Here is a 13,714-nt window from a genome sequence, read left to right as displayed (position 1 = left end):
TTACTGGTTTTTGGAACATTTAATAGTTGTCATAGGTTTTACTACAATTATAACTTGTTCTTTTTTATACTTAATTTGGTTGATTTTGTTAAGTTATTATTACATGGACCCATGTATGAAAAGTTTTATCATAGGTTAGGTTATATTGATATGGTTTCAATGTTTAATGCACAGGCTTTAGACTCTCTATGATTTGTAATGGTTCTGTTTATTAGTATGATCTATTCTTGAAAATCAATAAATCTGTTCAGATTTTTGAAAATTTGGACAACCAAGCAGTCCCTAGAACCTGAGGAACCTGTATGGGTGCAGGTTGAGGTATGTTGGGTCTGGCACGGATTAAGGGGTCAGTACATCAGGGCTATTGTGGGCTGACCCCTTGACCCTCCCAACCTGCCTGAATCTTACCCTAAGAAGCACGGACACTCCAAAATGGGTGAAGAATCCGTGTTCGACACGTGTCGGACACGGACACGCGTCGGACACGCCAAAAAACGTGTCTGGAATTTTTTTATTTTTTTTATTTTCGGACACGGCTTGGACACGGCTCGGACACGGCTCAAACAGCTCGGACACGGCTCAGACAGCTTCGACACGGCTCGGACACGGCTCAGACACGGCTCGGACACACTTTTCTGGATTTTTTTTTTTTTTTTTTTTAAATTTTTAATGCTGATATGTTAATTTTTTTTTTTTTTTTTTTAATTTTTAATGCTGATATGTTCTATTTTTTGTTTTGTACTACCCTAAAGATGGTGATATATATATATACTAACCTAAAGATGCCACAATTCGCCGTGTCCGTGTCCTAAAGATGCTGATATATATATATACTAACATATCAGTGATATATATATATTCCAACCTAAACATATCAGTGTTTTTTTTTTTAAATTATTAATGCTGATATATATATATATATATATACTATTCGCCGTGTCCGTGTCCTAATTTTTTTGGATTTGCCGTGTCGCTGTGTCCGTGTCGTGTCGTATCCGTGTCCCGTATCCGTGTCCGTGCTTCTTAGATCTTACCCCTACATGTGCGGTCTAATATGAGATGGACACTTGTTCAAAGTATCCATGTGGGACAGAATATGACACTGTTATTGGTATAGAGTATGCTTCTAAACACCCACTTTTGAACCAACAACAGATGTGGCTGATATTGGAGACAAAGCTATACATAGTTTGCTAAAAATATATTAAGGTTGCATTTTCTACCCATTCCAATGTAATACAGATAATTCTAATAGAGTAAATTTTATATCGTGGATATGCTTTTTTACTTGGACCCTTCATTCATTTGAAGGTTAAGAGACTTCTACCACCTAGACTCCCACTTGTGAAAAGCTGCTTCTACATCCAACATAAACTTTTGGCATTTTGTTTTTACTAGTTTTCTTCTTGTATTTGCCTTTTCATAATTTGTTCCACCTTTGGTAATTTGCATAACCTTGATATTGGTCGTGCTGATTGTGGTAGAATGGAAAATAATTTCAATTTATATGTGCTGGTGGGTCTAAATTGTCATAGGACCCAATTTAAATCAATGGGAGGTGATTGATAACATTAATTAGAAAGTCTCAGTAATAGAGAGACGGTCCAATCAAATGGGTTTGTCTCTTACAATTTAATTATATTCCTATTCCTTTATACTTGCACACTTGACTTTGATGCTTCTCTGTTCTGTATACCTGTCTCTTCGAGTTTGTAGTAAATTAATGTATGTAACTAAAATATACTTGTCTCTTCGAGTTTGTAACAAATAAAATAATCATGTGTTTTGGAAGACTGTCCTTGTCCCCCTTTTCTATAAGAAGACTGTCCTTGTCCCCCTTTTCTATAAGAAGACTGTCCTATCATAGTTAGTGCCACAACAAGAATTAGCCCAGCCAGGACATCAAAATTTCCCAGATTGGTTGATGTGATGATCCGCCGGGATAAGCTTTTCTATAGGAGTCCAGCAAGACGTGTATCTCTTGAATAAAAACCATGTATCCATTTAGAGTGTCGGACAGAAAACACCTGGCTGCAGGATATACCTAGTACTGGATAGGTTGGCTGTGTTAGTCGATGAAGACTCACACTTCCATTACACAGATGCCAGTTGGAAATCAATTGCTGGTCCATGTACACTTGGGAAATAGTATGAATCTGCGCGGTTTATCCTCCGCCCCTCCATATCTGCATCTTCTTTAGTTAATGACACAGTTCAAAAGGGTGAAGTGAGTCCCAAAAGAAATTTGTTATTTGATGAAAGTTCATGCTAAAAAACAGTTTTTGTCATGTTTGATGGTTAGGGTAGCATGTCATCTTATTACACACGCACGCACATTTATGTATATATTTTTAGTTCCAGTTATACCAAAATTTTCTATCTTGCTATTACCTAGTACCAAAAACTCGTCATTGTGAAATATAAATTGCATGCTTTCCTTCAAAAATGCTCACCATTAATGGTGTGATAATGGTGGTTTTTTTTTTTTTAAAGACGAGGGATGGTGCTTTCTGTTTAGACTCCCAATCCTTGTGCTTAGACTTATCTCACAAGTTATCCATTTCTGTAGCGGCGTTGTTCTTCAAAATCTAAAGCCAAGACTGACTGAGTTTTTTCCATTAACAGGATTTACAAATACTGGGAGAGGAGGAAGAGGTATCTGAGTTGATGCAACAACCATCACAAAATTCGGGGGACCAGCTCCATTAATTCACTGAAGGAATACAGTCTAACAACTGATGTCCACAAAGGATGTTGCTGACATGCTCCCATGTTTGTAAAATTAAAGGTTCTTTACCCTAGTGTGCATGGTTTTCAGACCGCTACCCCGGTAGAGCCATTCACCTGTAAATTATATGACACCATCCCGGTACTTTATGTTTGAGTGTTTGTGCATTGTTGTACAATGTCGTCACAGTTCAATCAGATGAATAATTGATTATGCGAATCGTTCGAGTTTCTTTGGAAATGAGGTGCTATACTGTGGGTTTTCTTGCAGTCACTGCCCAATTTATCGCATTTAGGGCTCTCAAATGGTTAATTAATACCAGTGTGATCGTTCACAGAAATTTGAAATTTGTGGTGCTAGGGTTGGACTTACATGTTTTGAGAAATAAGATTTCTGTGAAGCATGAATAGAAACTCGAGAAGAATCTTCTCCTCTAAGGCTCTGTTTGTTTGCAAGTAAAATATTTTTTTAAAAAATATTCTTTTATTTTTTTGGTGTTTGGTTGATTCAAAACCTATGTAAATGTTTAACTCAGGAAAATATATTTTGACAAAAAGTTACAAAAACAACGTACCTCTGAATTTTTGGGAAGTAATTTCACAAATACGAGCCCGATCAAAATTAGTCATCGAGCTCAGCCTCCTCCATGACGAACCCGACGATCTCAAACCTCCATCGTCGTCACTCTCTCTCTCTTCCCCCACTGGGAAATTTCTCTTCCGCTTTCTCTATCCACTCTGAAACCTTAGACCATAGACCGTATCAATCCCTATAAAGTTCTTTTTTTAACTCTTAAAGCTTTTCATTTCATTCAAAATCGCATTCCGATTCGTCTCTATATTTCATCTATTGGAACTTCAGTCTCTGATTTGTTGACCCTCTATTCTTGTTTCTGTTTTGGGTACCAGTTTCTCGTCTCTCTCAATATAAAAAATATATAACTGCGTAGGTATGTATTTTGGTGTATTATAATTAGTGTTTTTATATATTAATTTTGGGCTTCTGCTGACTCTACGTTGTGAGGTTTATAAATGGTTGCTGTGGATGGTGCTCAGGTAACAGTCGTGTTGTCGCTGGAATTATTAAATAAAAGCAATAGCAACTTTAGTGCCAGGACTGGACCATTTTACCCTATAACTGGAGTAAAAGATTTGAGATTTTCCATCAATACATAAATACATTTGTTCCATTGAGATTATAAGACAAGTTTTCTCTCTCTCATTTTATTTTTTTTATATAAGAACAGATCAGAATAGAAGTTCTTTGTTTTGTATATTATTGTAAGGGTTCAATTTATAGTTTGTGTTCTCTTATTCATCTTGAAATGAAAAAGAGTGCAAGTCGTAGGATGTGATAACTATATTTTCATTGAGAAAGGTTCACATTGGTTGTTATGATGAAAATTGCCTAAAAATTCTTCTAATGTTTTTAAAGAATTTCTGGATTCTAGTTTGAAACTTGATGCTTAATCACAAATATTTCTTATATCAGCTTCCTCGGGAACCTCATCTTAATAGTAAACTATATACTAATATTCAAGTTTATTCTACAGTGCACATAAAACTTTCATTATGCTTCTTCTATACATAATATAGAATCATTAATTAGATTATGGCCAGCATCAATTGAGAATATGCCAAAACTAATTTTCTGGTTGCATCAATTTATCATCATTGGTAGTTGGGTTCAATATATCAAAGATGCTTTCATTTTTTATCCAGATGTTTCTATCATTCTATGCCGTAGTTGGGATTTATCTGGTGAGGGTGCTTTTGTTGCTAGTAAGGCTGTTTAGCAGTCAGCACTTGTAACCAACGGGCTAGTGGTCTAACGGTATCAGTCTCTTGCTTCTCAAAGGGAGGTGGGGAGTTCAAGTTTGAAAAGAGATAAGTGTGTGTGAGTACCAACTAAAAAAAAAAAAAAAAAAAGTTAGCACTTGTGCTACCAATTCAGAATGGACTTATAAGTCAGCAGACGTTGCTTTCCATGGGCATAAGTATCAAAACCATTTGTGTTTTTTTTTTTTGTTTTTGTTTTTGTGTAGGGAGAGAAGAGAGCATTTGTTTTTTTAACTGCTCTTTTACTAGTAGATTATAGTCTGTTATTTATGCGAATGTAGCTCTTCAATTACCCCCCTCTGATTGGAGTAATCTGATGCAATGGGCTACTCTGACTTGAAGATTAATCCTTTGTTTAAGTTAGATGCTAGCTATTACTGCTTATGTTATTTGGGTAGGTGGCTTTTTTTATGTTTTTTTATTGACACAGATGGGGAAGAAAAGAGAAGGTTCCAAACAATTTATATGGAACAAACAAATGGAGAGGGTGTTATTGGAAATTCTTTTAATAGGGTAGCAAATGCAATCAAAGATAAATTTGGAGTTGAATGTTCATCCAATCACGTTGAACACCATCTTAGAACCGTAAGAAATGCATGGTTGGCAATAGAGCAACTTCGTGGAAAATCAGGTTTTGGATGGGATGAGAATATGAAGATGGTGGTTGCTAGTCCAAGCGTTTATGATGAACATATTTAGGTATAACAAAACTTGACGGCCGTCACATTGAGGAAGCATCAATGGAGAGAGCGACCAACAAAAGAGCAAGCTCATCGAGTGCAACGTCATCCCAGTCAACACAACATGGTAAGAGAGGAGTCGTACCTCTCGTGATATGGATCAACTTGAAAGCATTACAACAAAACTTGGAGCGGTCGCTACTGCAATTAGTAGGTTGACTGAAGATCGACTGGATATTAACAACTTATATGATGAGCTGAGGAAGACTGATGGTTTCAACCATGTGTTTCTTGCCACAGCATTTGATTACTTGGTGGAGCATGAAAGGCTTGCAAAGGCATTTTTGGCTAAGAACAACAAACTTAGAAAGATTTGGCTGGAAAATTTTCAAAAGCAATCACATTAGATGGTTAGTGCCATTAAGGAGATTTTTATAGCCCTTTTGTGCAAAGCAATTGAGCTTAAAACTATAATTGTAAATGATCAGTGCCACTGACCTCCAGCTACAACCAGACCTTTTGGAGCTTAAGATAGGAACATGTGATCTCTTGTTACTAATCCAACCAGACCTTAACATAGGAATATGCATAATGTAGGAAACACCAATAGTTATGTGGTACATCATAATTTGTGTTATGAGAATAATTGATCTTAATACATTTGTACTCCAAGTTTTTTAAAGTAATTTCAATGTCTGAAACATTGGATGATCAATTAAAATCAAAGCTATTTTTTTTTCTTAAATTTCTTTTTATTATCATATCTTTTTTATACTCATCACTGGTTAGTGATTAGATTGTAGTACTACTTTTCAAAACTTCAAGAAGTGATATGCAAAGTGAAGGGGAAAAAAAAAAATTTCAATAGAGAGATAAAGTCTACTATCATGATGGACAGGTTTGGTTTGTTTTGCTTATCCTTTTTTTTTTTTTTTTTTCTAAATCAATTGATCATTTTTTAAAAAATTTCTTGTAAAATAACTATTAATATTCGAATAGAAATAGTTAGACTAAATGGATAGGTAAGAGAGAGATTCGATAATTAAGGACTTACATAAGAACTTTGATTTTCATTTTAAAATATTTTTAGAAGCCAAACACAAAAAAATATTTTTCATAAGAACTTTGATTTTCATTTTAAAATATTTTTAGAAGCCAAACACAAAAAAATATTTTTCGGAAAATATTTTATGGATGTTTGCCAAACACCAGAAAATAAAAATAAAAAAGATATTTAACCTGAAAAAAATTTATGAATAAAATATTTTCCGAGGAAGATATTTTACGTTTGTTTCACGTTTGAAAGAAAAAAGTGTAAATGCGTTAAAATTCTAATTGACAATAATAATGTTGAATACTTAAAATTTTTAAAATTAACAATTTATAATATTCGCTTTTTACTTCGGCACTTAAAATTTAAGTATCAAAATTTTTCGGTACTTAATTTTCAGTTTTATTAAAAGTGTAAGTCAATTTGTATTATCGAAAAGTGAGAAGAATCTCTCTCTACCTACATGTCAATGTATCACCATGGAAAATACTTCAGTCCTGCCCCATCAAGACAAACTGTGTCCTGCACACTAATGTGTCCCAATAAGAGGTTGACGCCTCTTTTAAATTTTTAAAAATACAAAACATGGGTTATACCCATTTTTTAGGGTTAAACTCGAAAGATCTATTTTTTTCCTTTCTTTACTCCCATATGTGTATCTTCATCTACATCTTTCTTTTTTCATAACCGCCAATCATTCCAAACCTAATATTTCCATTGTGTCCTCCACCACTCCCATAACATTATATTTGTCCCGGCCGTGTAATTTTTCTCTCTTTCAAATAGCTTAAATGAGTAAGAGATTTTGTTCAAATTTTGAGTTTTTTTCGCTTTCAAAAAACAAGGATAATGGTTTCTGTTATGTTCTTTTTGCTCTCATTCTTATTTACTAAAAAAGGTATGTATGAAATAAAAATAAGATAGAAATCATAGAATTGAGTGAAAAAAAAAAAAGAAGGAATAATTTTCATATATAGTATGCATAAAAAATAGTTGAGTTAGATTTTAAAAAGGGAGAAATAGAAATGGTTAGTTCAATTTTTTTAAGGATAGTTTTCTATCTTAAGAAAATTAAAAATAACATATGAAGGTAAGAAATAGAATTTTCCATGAGTTAATTAAAAATAATATTCAAAGTTGAGTGAAGAAAAAAATAGATCTCTTGGGTTTAACTATAAAAATGGATATAACCCATATTTTCTATTTTTTTAAGTTTAAAAAAGGTGTTAACTTCTTATTGGGACACGTTAGTATGCAGAACACAGTCGGTCTTGATGGGACAGAACTGAAGCATTGTCCACATCACCATTGAAGTGGGCGACCGGCGATTGGCAATATTTCGACCTGAGATTGTGTCCAGCGAAATAAATGAATTATTATTAGTGTTTTTTATTTTTAGAAAGGTTGGTTACTTCAAAGCATCGGTAATAAATTCAAATCTATTTATAAGTCTTTGGATGAAATATTGAAAGGTATACAACAAGATATTCTATTATCTGTTGTCTGCTAATGACAGTGTTATGGATGTTGTAAGAACAAAAAAAGAGATATGGAAAAAAATTTGGCAGTGAAAGGATTAAGAATTAGTAAAGTTAAAATGAAATACATGGAAACATTGATAACGATTGAAAACCAAAGACCAATGAGCCACTTGGTACAATGGTATAACAATTTTAAAAATTTAAATTAATAATAGCTAAAAAAAAAAAATTCACAACGGAGATAGAGAAAGAAATGGCATTGGCACTAAAACATTGATGATGTGCAATCTCTATTTCAATCAATGGATTTGGTTCACTTTGGTATATATTTCGTTTTTTATGTTTTTTATTTTTGGGTGAAAAGACGTGTTTAGTAAAATCTATTTTGTTTTGTACAATGTGAAAACGTTTCGTAAATAATGACCAAAATTAAAATACTAATTTGGTATTTTTATATGTTATAGTGCGTCCAACCTTTATATTTTTCAAATTTACAAAATTTTTTTGCCAAATGTGTTTTCATATTTTTGTTTTTAAAAAATCTTACAACAAATAAATGTTACCGAAGATACTTCCGATTGTTATTCTAAACGCTCTACGCCAAAACACTTATTTATTTCGAATTAAAATAAAAAGCCAAAAAAAATACGCGAACCAGTCCATGCGTTTTGTTGTCATATTGCTAGAGAGGCAAGCATGGTTGAACATGGATGATGTTATGGTTAATGCATTAATAAATTGTTCAGTTAGAGGTCACACCATGTAACACAGTCACTTGGTTGACCGAGTCAAGGATAAATATAATATTAACAGTGTACATACTATTTATTTTGTAGGGCTAAAATTATAAAACCCCTGCTATTTTCAATTTTTGATTATAAAACTCTTTATTTCTAAATTTTTTAATATTATTATAAAGTTATTACATTGTCCTAATTCTGTCAATAAACCGTTAAAGACTTGTTAAATGACTAAATTACCCTTATGATATATCATTTTATTTTTTAAAAAAATCAATATTTTACAAATTATAGAATTATCCTCAAGCACAAACCTGAATATTATAATTTAATTCAAGTCAATTTATGAATATTACATAATGTATTAAATTATAATTTAGTTCATTTAATTTAAATTAAAAAATCTTTCGTAGAATTCGCAATTTTGTAAACAAAAAAACTAAATAAGTCTTTAAAATATCATTATTTATTTTGTATTTTTAAAAAATTGAATCATTTTCATACTTAAAAAAATTGACTAATTACTACACAATTTAAATATAAAAATTGACAACAATTAGGATAGCTAATAATTTTTTTTCAAATATGTTTAAATGGTAAACTAATAGATTTTGGATAACCACTAAATTTTGAATAAAATTCTAATTACAAAAGTGTTGCCCAAGCAATGTTTCAATTGTCAATTTTTTTAATTTCAATTAATATGTAAGTACTAATCTTTCTCAGCAAATGTTTAATACAACAATCTGAATTTTAAACCTCAACTATCAACATTTATCAATAGATTAATCATGCTAAATTTAAAGCAATAAATGTAAGAGATAAAGAGAGAGATAGCAAACAAGTACTCAATGATTTTAGCGAGATTCGGAAACTCCTACTCCTCGGCTCAAGGCCCCTCTTGAGACTTCCCAATCCACTATGGCATCTCCTTATGAGTGGAGAGCAAACCTTTTACAAGAAGCACCTCCTTGCTTCAAAGTGCTAAGGGAAACACCTTCTTTTAGTCTTTCTTGGGCCATACCAACCCTTACAAGTTTGAAGAAGATAAATGAAGTACACAATAATCTCTCTCAGATCTGTAGTATAAATTTCAGCTCACTCTAGAGTATGTATGAATAGATTGAAGCTCAATAATCTTAAAAGATATGAAATGTATGAATGACGGTATAAAGGCTCTATGATTGCATATATATGATTCTCAGTAGTTGCAATGCCTTTTTATGAAGAAAACAATTCATTATATAGAGTTTCAGACGTATCTTATCTGTATTCTAGCTGTTGAGCACATATTTCGAGGTAAAATAGTCGTTCAAATTTGAATCTACGCAGGTTTGGTCGACCGAAATGAAACACCATTTTGTTTCGGTCGTCCGAAATGACTTGAGGCTAACTTTTACCTTTTTACTTTGGTCGGCCAAAATGGATTAGGCTTTTATTTCGGTCGTCCAAAACAGCCTGGGACCTTTTAGCAAAGCTACTGTAAGAATCGGTCGACCGATTCATATGGTCATTCTATTTTGGTCGTCCGAAATAGCCATGTGACCTTGTTGCTAAGCTACTGCCCAAAATGGTCGTCCAATTCAAATTGTTATTCCATTTTGGTCGACCGAAATGGAACTTCAGTTTTAGGAACATGTTTTGATGATATTTAAACTTTGTCTAATGTTCCTTGATATGGATGAATGGGATTTTGTGCATGATCCTAGATATATGAGCTTCAAAATGTTCATACATGTCACTCACCAACTTAGCTACCCCTTTTTCATTGGTATTTGCATGATCGTTTGATTACTTGATTAATCTTGATAGCTTTCTTTTAGGTCTTGATTCCTTTGCGACCTTTTCTCGTATCTTCATGATGCTCCTTTTCATTTGTGTTTTACATGTAATGTCTTAACTTGATGAATGCTTAGATCTGTAATTTTGCTCAAGGTAGACAATAGAATACATAGAATATCATTGCAAAATAACAATAAAAAAAATTTCTCATAAAGCATAGTCATTGATAAATCAGAAGTGAGGGAGGCCAGTAGCTCGGAGGTCAGCAAGGTCACGCTTTACAAGGTTGACTTCTTTTGCTATTTCTTCAACTCGTTCGCGCAGAGCTAGAATGTGTTCCCTGTTTTCTTTGCCAAGTTCAATTTGCTCTTTGGAGAGAACAATACTCTTTAATAAAAGCTCACGAAAAGAGCTTTCATCTGATGGAGGGGCTGGAGGAGCATTAGTTACTTCTTGTTCTTCTTCCTCTCCTTCCACCTCTGCTTCTTCTTCTTCTTTTTCTTCACCAACCTCTACACCTTCTTCTTTTTGCTCTGCTATAGCAACAAAATCTTGGCCCACATTTGCTGGATCACCTAATTTAAGGTCATACCAAGTGTTATCCTTATATTTTTTGAGACCCATTTGGCCAAGAAAATCTTTGTCAACCCAATAGAGATTAGTTAGTTCTTTTTCATCCTCTCCTTCTAGCCGTACTTTGTTGGTTCTGAATATCATGGTGAGAGCCATGGCATAAAATAGATGAGTTTTCTACTTTTTGGCGCAATATTGTATGTGGTGAAATATAAGGAAGGCGAGGTCAAACTTTTTCCCTTTTAGGACACACCAAATCAGAAAAGCTTCCATAAATGACACATCTAAGCGTCCGCCAGATTTTGGACGGATGGTATGTATGATAACATGGTAATGAGGCGAGCTTGCACGGTTAACTGACTAGCAAATATCTTGTCAGTGTTTTTGGGAGGAAATTGGCTCATTTGTTGAACTGCTTGTAGCTCGTCAAATCCTTCCCCATTATACCAATCATAGGCAGTATAGTAAGTGATATTACCTTGAGGTATTTTGAGAATACGGCGAAAATCAGACAAGGTAAGGTGAATGTTAGTGCCTACGACGAATGAATTGAAGGTGTTTTGCCCTAGAACTCTCTCAAGATGAGTATAAAATAGTCTTACAAGCTTGGGGTAATAAGGAACTTTGAGGGATACAAATCCACCCAAGCCAATAGCATCAAATAGAGAGTAAGTGTTTCGAATAACCTCTACAAATTTGTTCTTTGCAACTATCTTATGAAGGAATTTGGTTTCATATGTTTCTCTGAAGTGTGGTTCCTTGAAAAGACGCATGGCTGGGGCAAGATAGGGTTCGGGTTGCGCAGGATTGGGAGGCTCAAACCCTCTGGCATCATAGTCATGAGCACGCTTAGTTCGTTTTTCTAAGCCTCTTGTTGTCCTAAATGGATTCTTCCTAGAAGCCATATGAAACGAACTCAAGGGTTTTCGCTAGAGTTGAGAGATTAGAAATGGTATCTAATATCAAGATAGAATGGCTTTTTATGATAACCAAATATAAGCACAGAGAATAGTAACCTAAGATACCAATAGAGAATAATGATGAACAAATTGTTTTTGAGAATATGTGTTTAGCCTTACCTTGAAAGCGAAGAGGAGAGAGAGAGGAAGTTTCGCAATCGCCTTTCGAGAGAGAGAGGAATGGTATTTTAGTTTGGGAGAAAAAGAAATGGTTCATGGGTTACTTAAGGTCAAATTTGGGCTTTTACATCTGTGGGCCGCGAAGCATCGGTCAACCGAAATGACTTCATCGGTCGGCTGGTTTGCATCTTGAAACTATTTTGACTTCCTTATTTCGGTAGGCCGAAATAGGGTTTCGGTCTGCCGAAATGCTTATTTCGGTTTACCGAAGTGATGTTTCGGACTGTCGAAAAGAGTACAGAGGCAAACTCATAAAGGCTTTATCAGTTGTCATTGAATCTCGCTTTCCATGGCCATTCCGATTTCTCGTCGAAGAGTGCAAAATCTATCTTCTTGAAGTGGCTTCGTGAAAATGTCGGCTAATTGATTTTTAGTGTTGATGAACATCAATTCAATATCTCCTTTTGATACATGATCCCTTAAGAAATGATATCTAATTTCAATATGTTTTGTCTTAGAGTGCTGAATGGGATTTTTTGATGTACAAATGGCGTTAATGTTGTCACATTTGATACGGATTTTGTTGTAGAATAATCCAAAATCCTCAAGTTGCTGTTTGATATATAAGATTTGTGCACAGTAGCCACCAGCAGCTATATATTCAGCTTCAGTAATGGATAATGCAACTAAATTTTGTTTCTTCCATGACCAAGACACAAGGGACTGACCTATAAAGTGACAGACACGGCTTGTACTTTTTCTATTAACTTTACACCCAGCAAAATCAGCATCAGTAAAACCGACAAGATCAAAGGACGTATACCTAGGATACCATAATCCTAAGTTAATAGTGCCATTCAAATATTTGAATATACGTTTGACAGCATTTAAATGAGACTCTTTGGGACAAGATTGAAATCTAGCATATAAACATACACTTAACATAATGTTCGGCCTACTAGCCGTTAAATATAGAAGGCTTCCAATCATCCCTTTATATTTCTTAATATCAACATCTTTGCCCTTCTCATCCTTATCAAGCTTTAAGGATGGACTCATGGGAGTTTTGGCATGTTTGGCGTCCTCTGAGCCAAATTTTTTTAGCAAATCTTTAGTATACTTTGATTGGCAAACAAAGATTCCATCAAAAGTTTGTTTGATTTGCAGCCCTAAGAAGAAGTTAAGTTCACCCATCATGCTCATTTCAAACTCATTTTGCATGGAGGTGGCAAACTCTTTGCTTAGTAAGTCATTAGTTGATCCAAATATGATATCATCAACGTAAATTTAAATGATCAACAAATTGTCATCAATGATTTTGGTAAAGAGTGTATTGTCAATTTTACCTTTACCAAAATCATTTAAAAGTAGAAACCCACTAAGTCTTTCATACCAAGCTCTAGGAGCTTGTTTCAAACCATATACTGTTTTAGTCAATTTATAAATATGGTTTGGACTTTCATACCTTTCAAAGCCCGGTGGTTGTTCTACATATACTTCTTCATCTATAAAATCATTTAGGAAAGCACTCTCTACATCGATTTGAAATTTTTGTGAGATACAAATGCAAGTAACATTCTTATAGCCTCAAGTCTAGCAACGGGAGCAAAAGTTTCTTCATAATCTATACCTTCTTCTTGGTTATAACCTTTTGCAACAAGTCTAACCTTGTTCCTAACAATAGTTTCCGATTCATCCTTTTTGTTCCTAAAAACCCATTTTGTGCCCATGATTGTTTTATTTTGAGGTCTAGGGACAAAAT

The 13,714-nt window shown here is 34.0% G+C and overlaps 2 protein-coding genes across 2 annotated transcripts in view; both read left to right on the top strand.

The window, feature by feature from the left end:
• LOC132294331 (probable histone-arginine methyltransferase 1.3) overlaps nucleotides 1–2,968 on the top strand; it is a 54,162-nt gene extending 51,194 nt beyond the window's left edge. The window contains exon 15 of the mRNA XM_059792151.1: nucleotides 2,626–2,968. Within this exon, the coding sequence (XP_059648134.1) occupies nucleotides 2,626–2,709 (84 nt within the window). The 3' untranslated portion in view covers nucleotides 2,710–2,968. The remainder of the gene's footprint in view (nucleotides 1–2,625) is intronic.
• Nucleotides 2,969–4,405: 1,437 nt separating this feature from the next.
• LOC132270436 (uncharacterized) lies at nucleotides 4,406–5,653 on the top strand. The gene is made up of 2 exons (XM_059771620.1): nucleotides 4,406–5,244; nucleotides 5,381–5,653. Exons 1-2 carry the CDS (start codon nucleotides 4,888–4,890, stop codon nucleotides 5,651–5,653), a joined length of 630 nt encoding a protein of 209 aa, XP_059627603.1. The 5' UTR covers nucleotides 4,406–4,887.
• Nucleotides 5,654–13,714: the final 8,061 nt, after the last annotated feature.

This window comes from Cornus florida, unplaced genomic scaffold (assembly GCF_030987335.1).
Source record: "Cornus florida cultivar Cherokee Brave unplaced genomic scaffold, ASM3098733v1 CherokeeBrave_3.0.0_Hap2_Chr01, whole genome shotgun sequence".
NCBI classification, from domain to species: Eukaryota; Viridiplantae; Streptophyta; class Magnoliopsida; order Cornales; family Cornaceae; genus Cornus; species Cornus florida.
This window is presented reverse-complemented; position numbering and strand designations above follow the sequence as displayed.

What these genes read in the sequence shown, in the direction of transcription:
- LOC132270436 (XM_059771620.1), top strand. Translation starts at nt 4,888, where the DNA reads ATGGGCTACTCTGACTTGAAGATTAATCCTTTGTTTAAGTTAGATGCT. An exon ending in TGGTGGTTGCTAGTCCAAGC is followed by an intron (nt 5,245 to 5,380) that starts GTTTATGATGAA and finishes ACATGGTAAGAG; the next exon opens with AGGAGTCGTACCTCTCGTGA.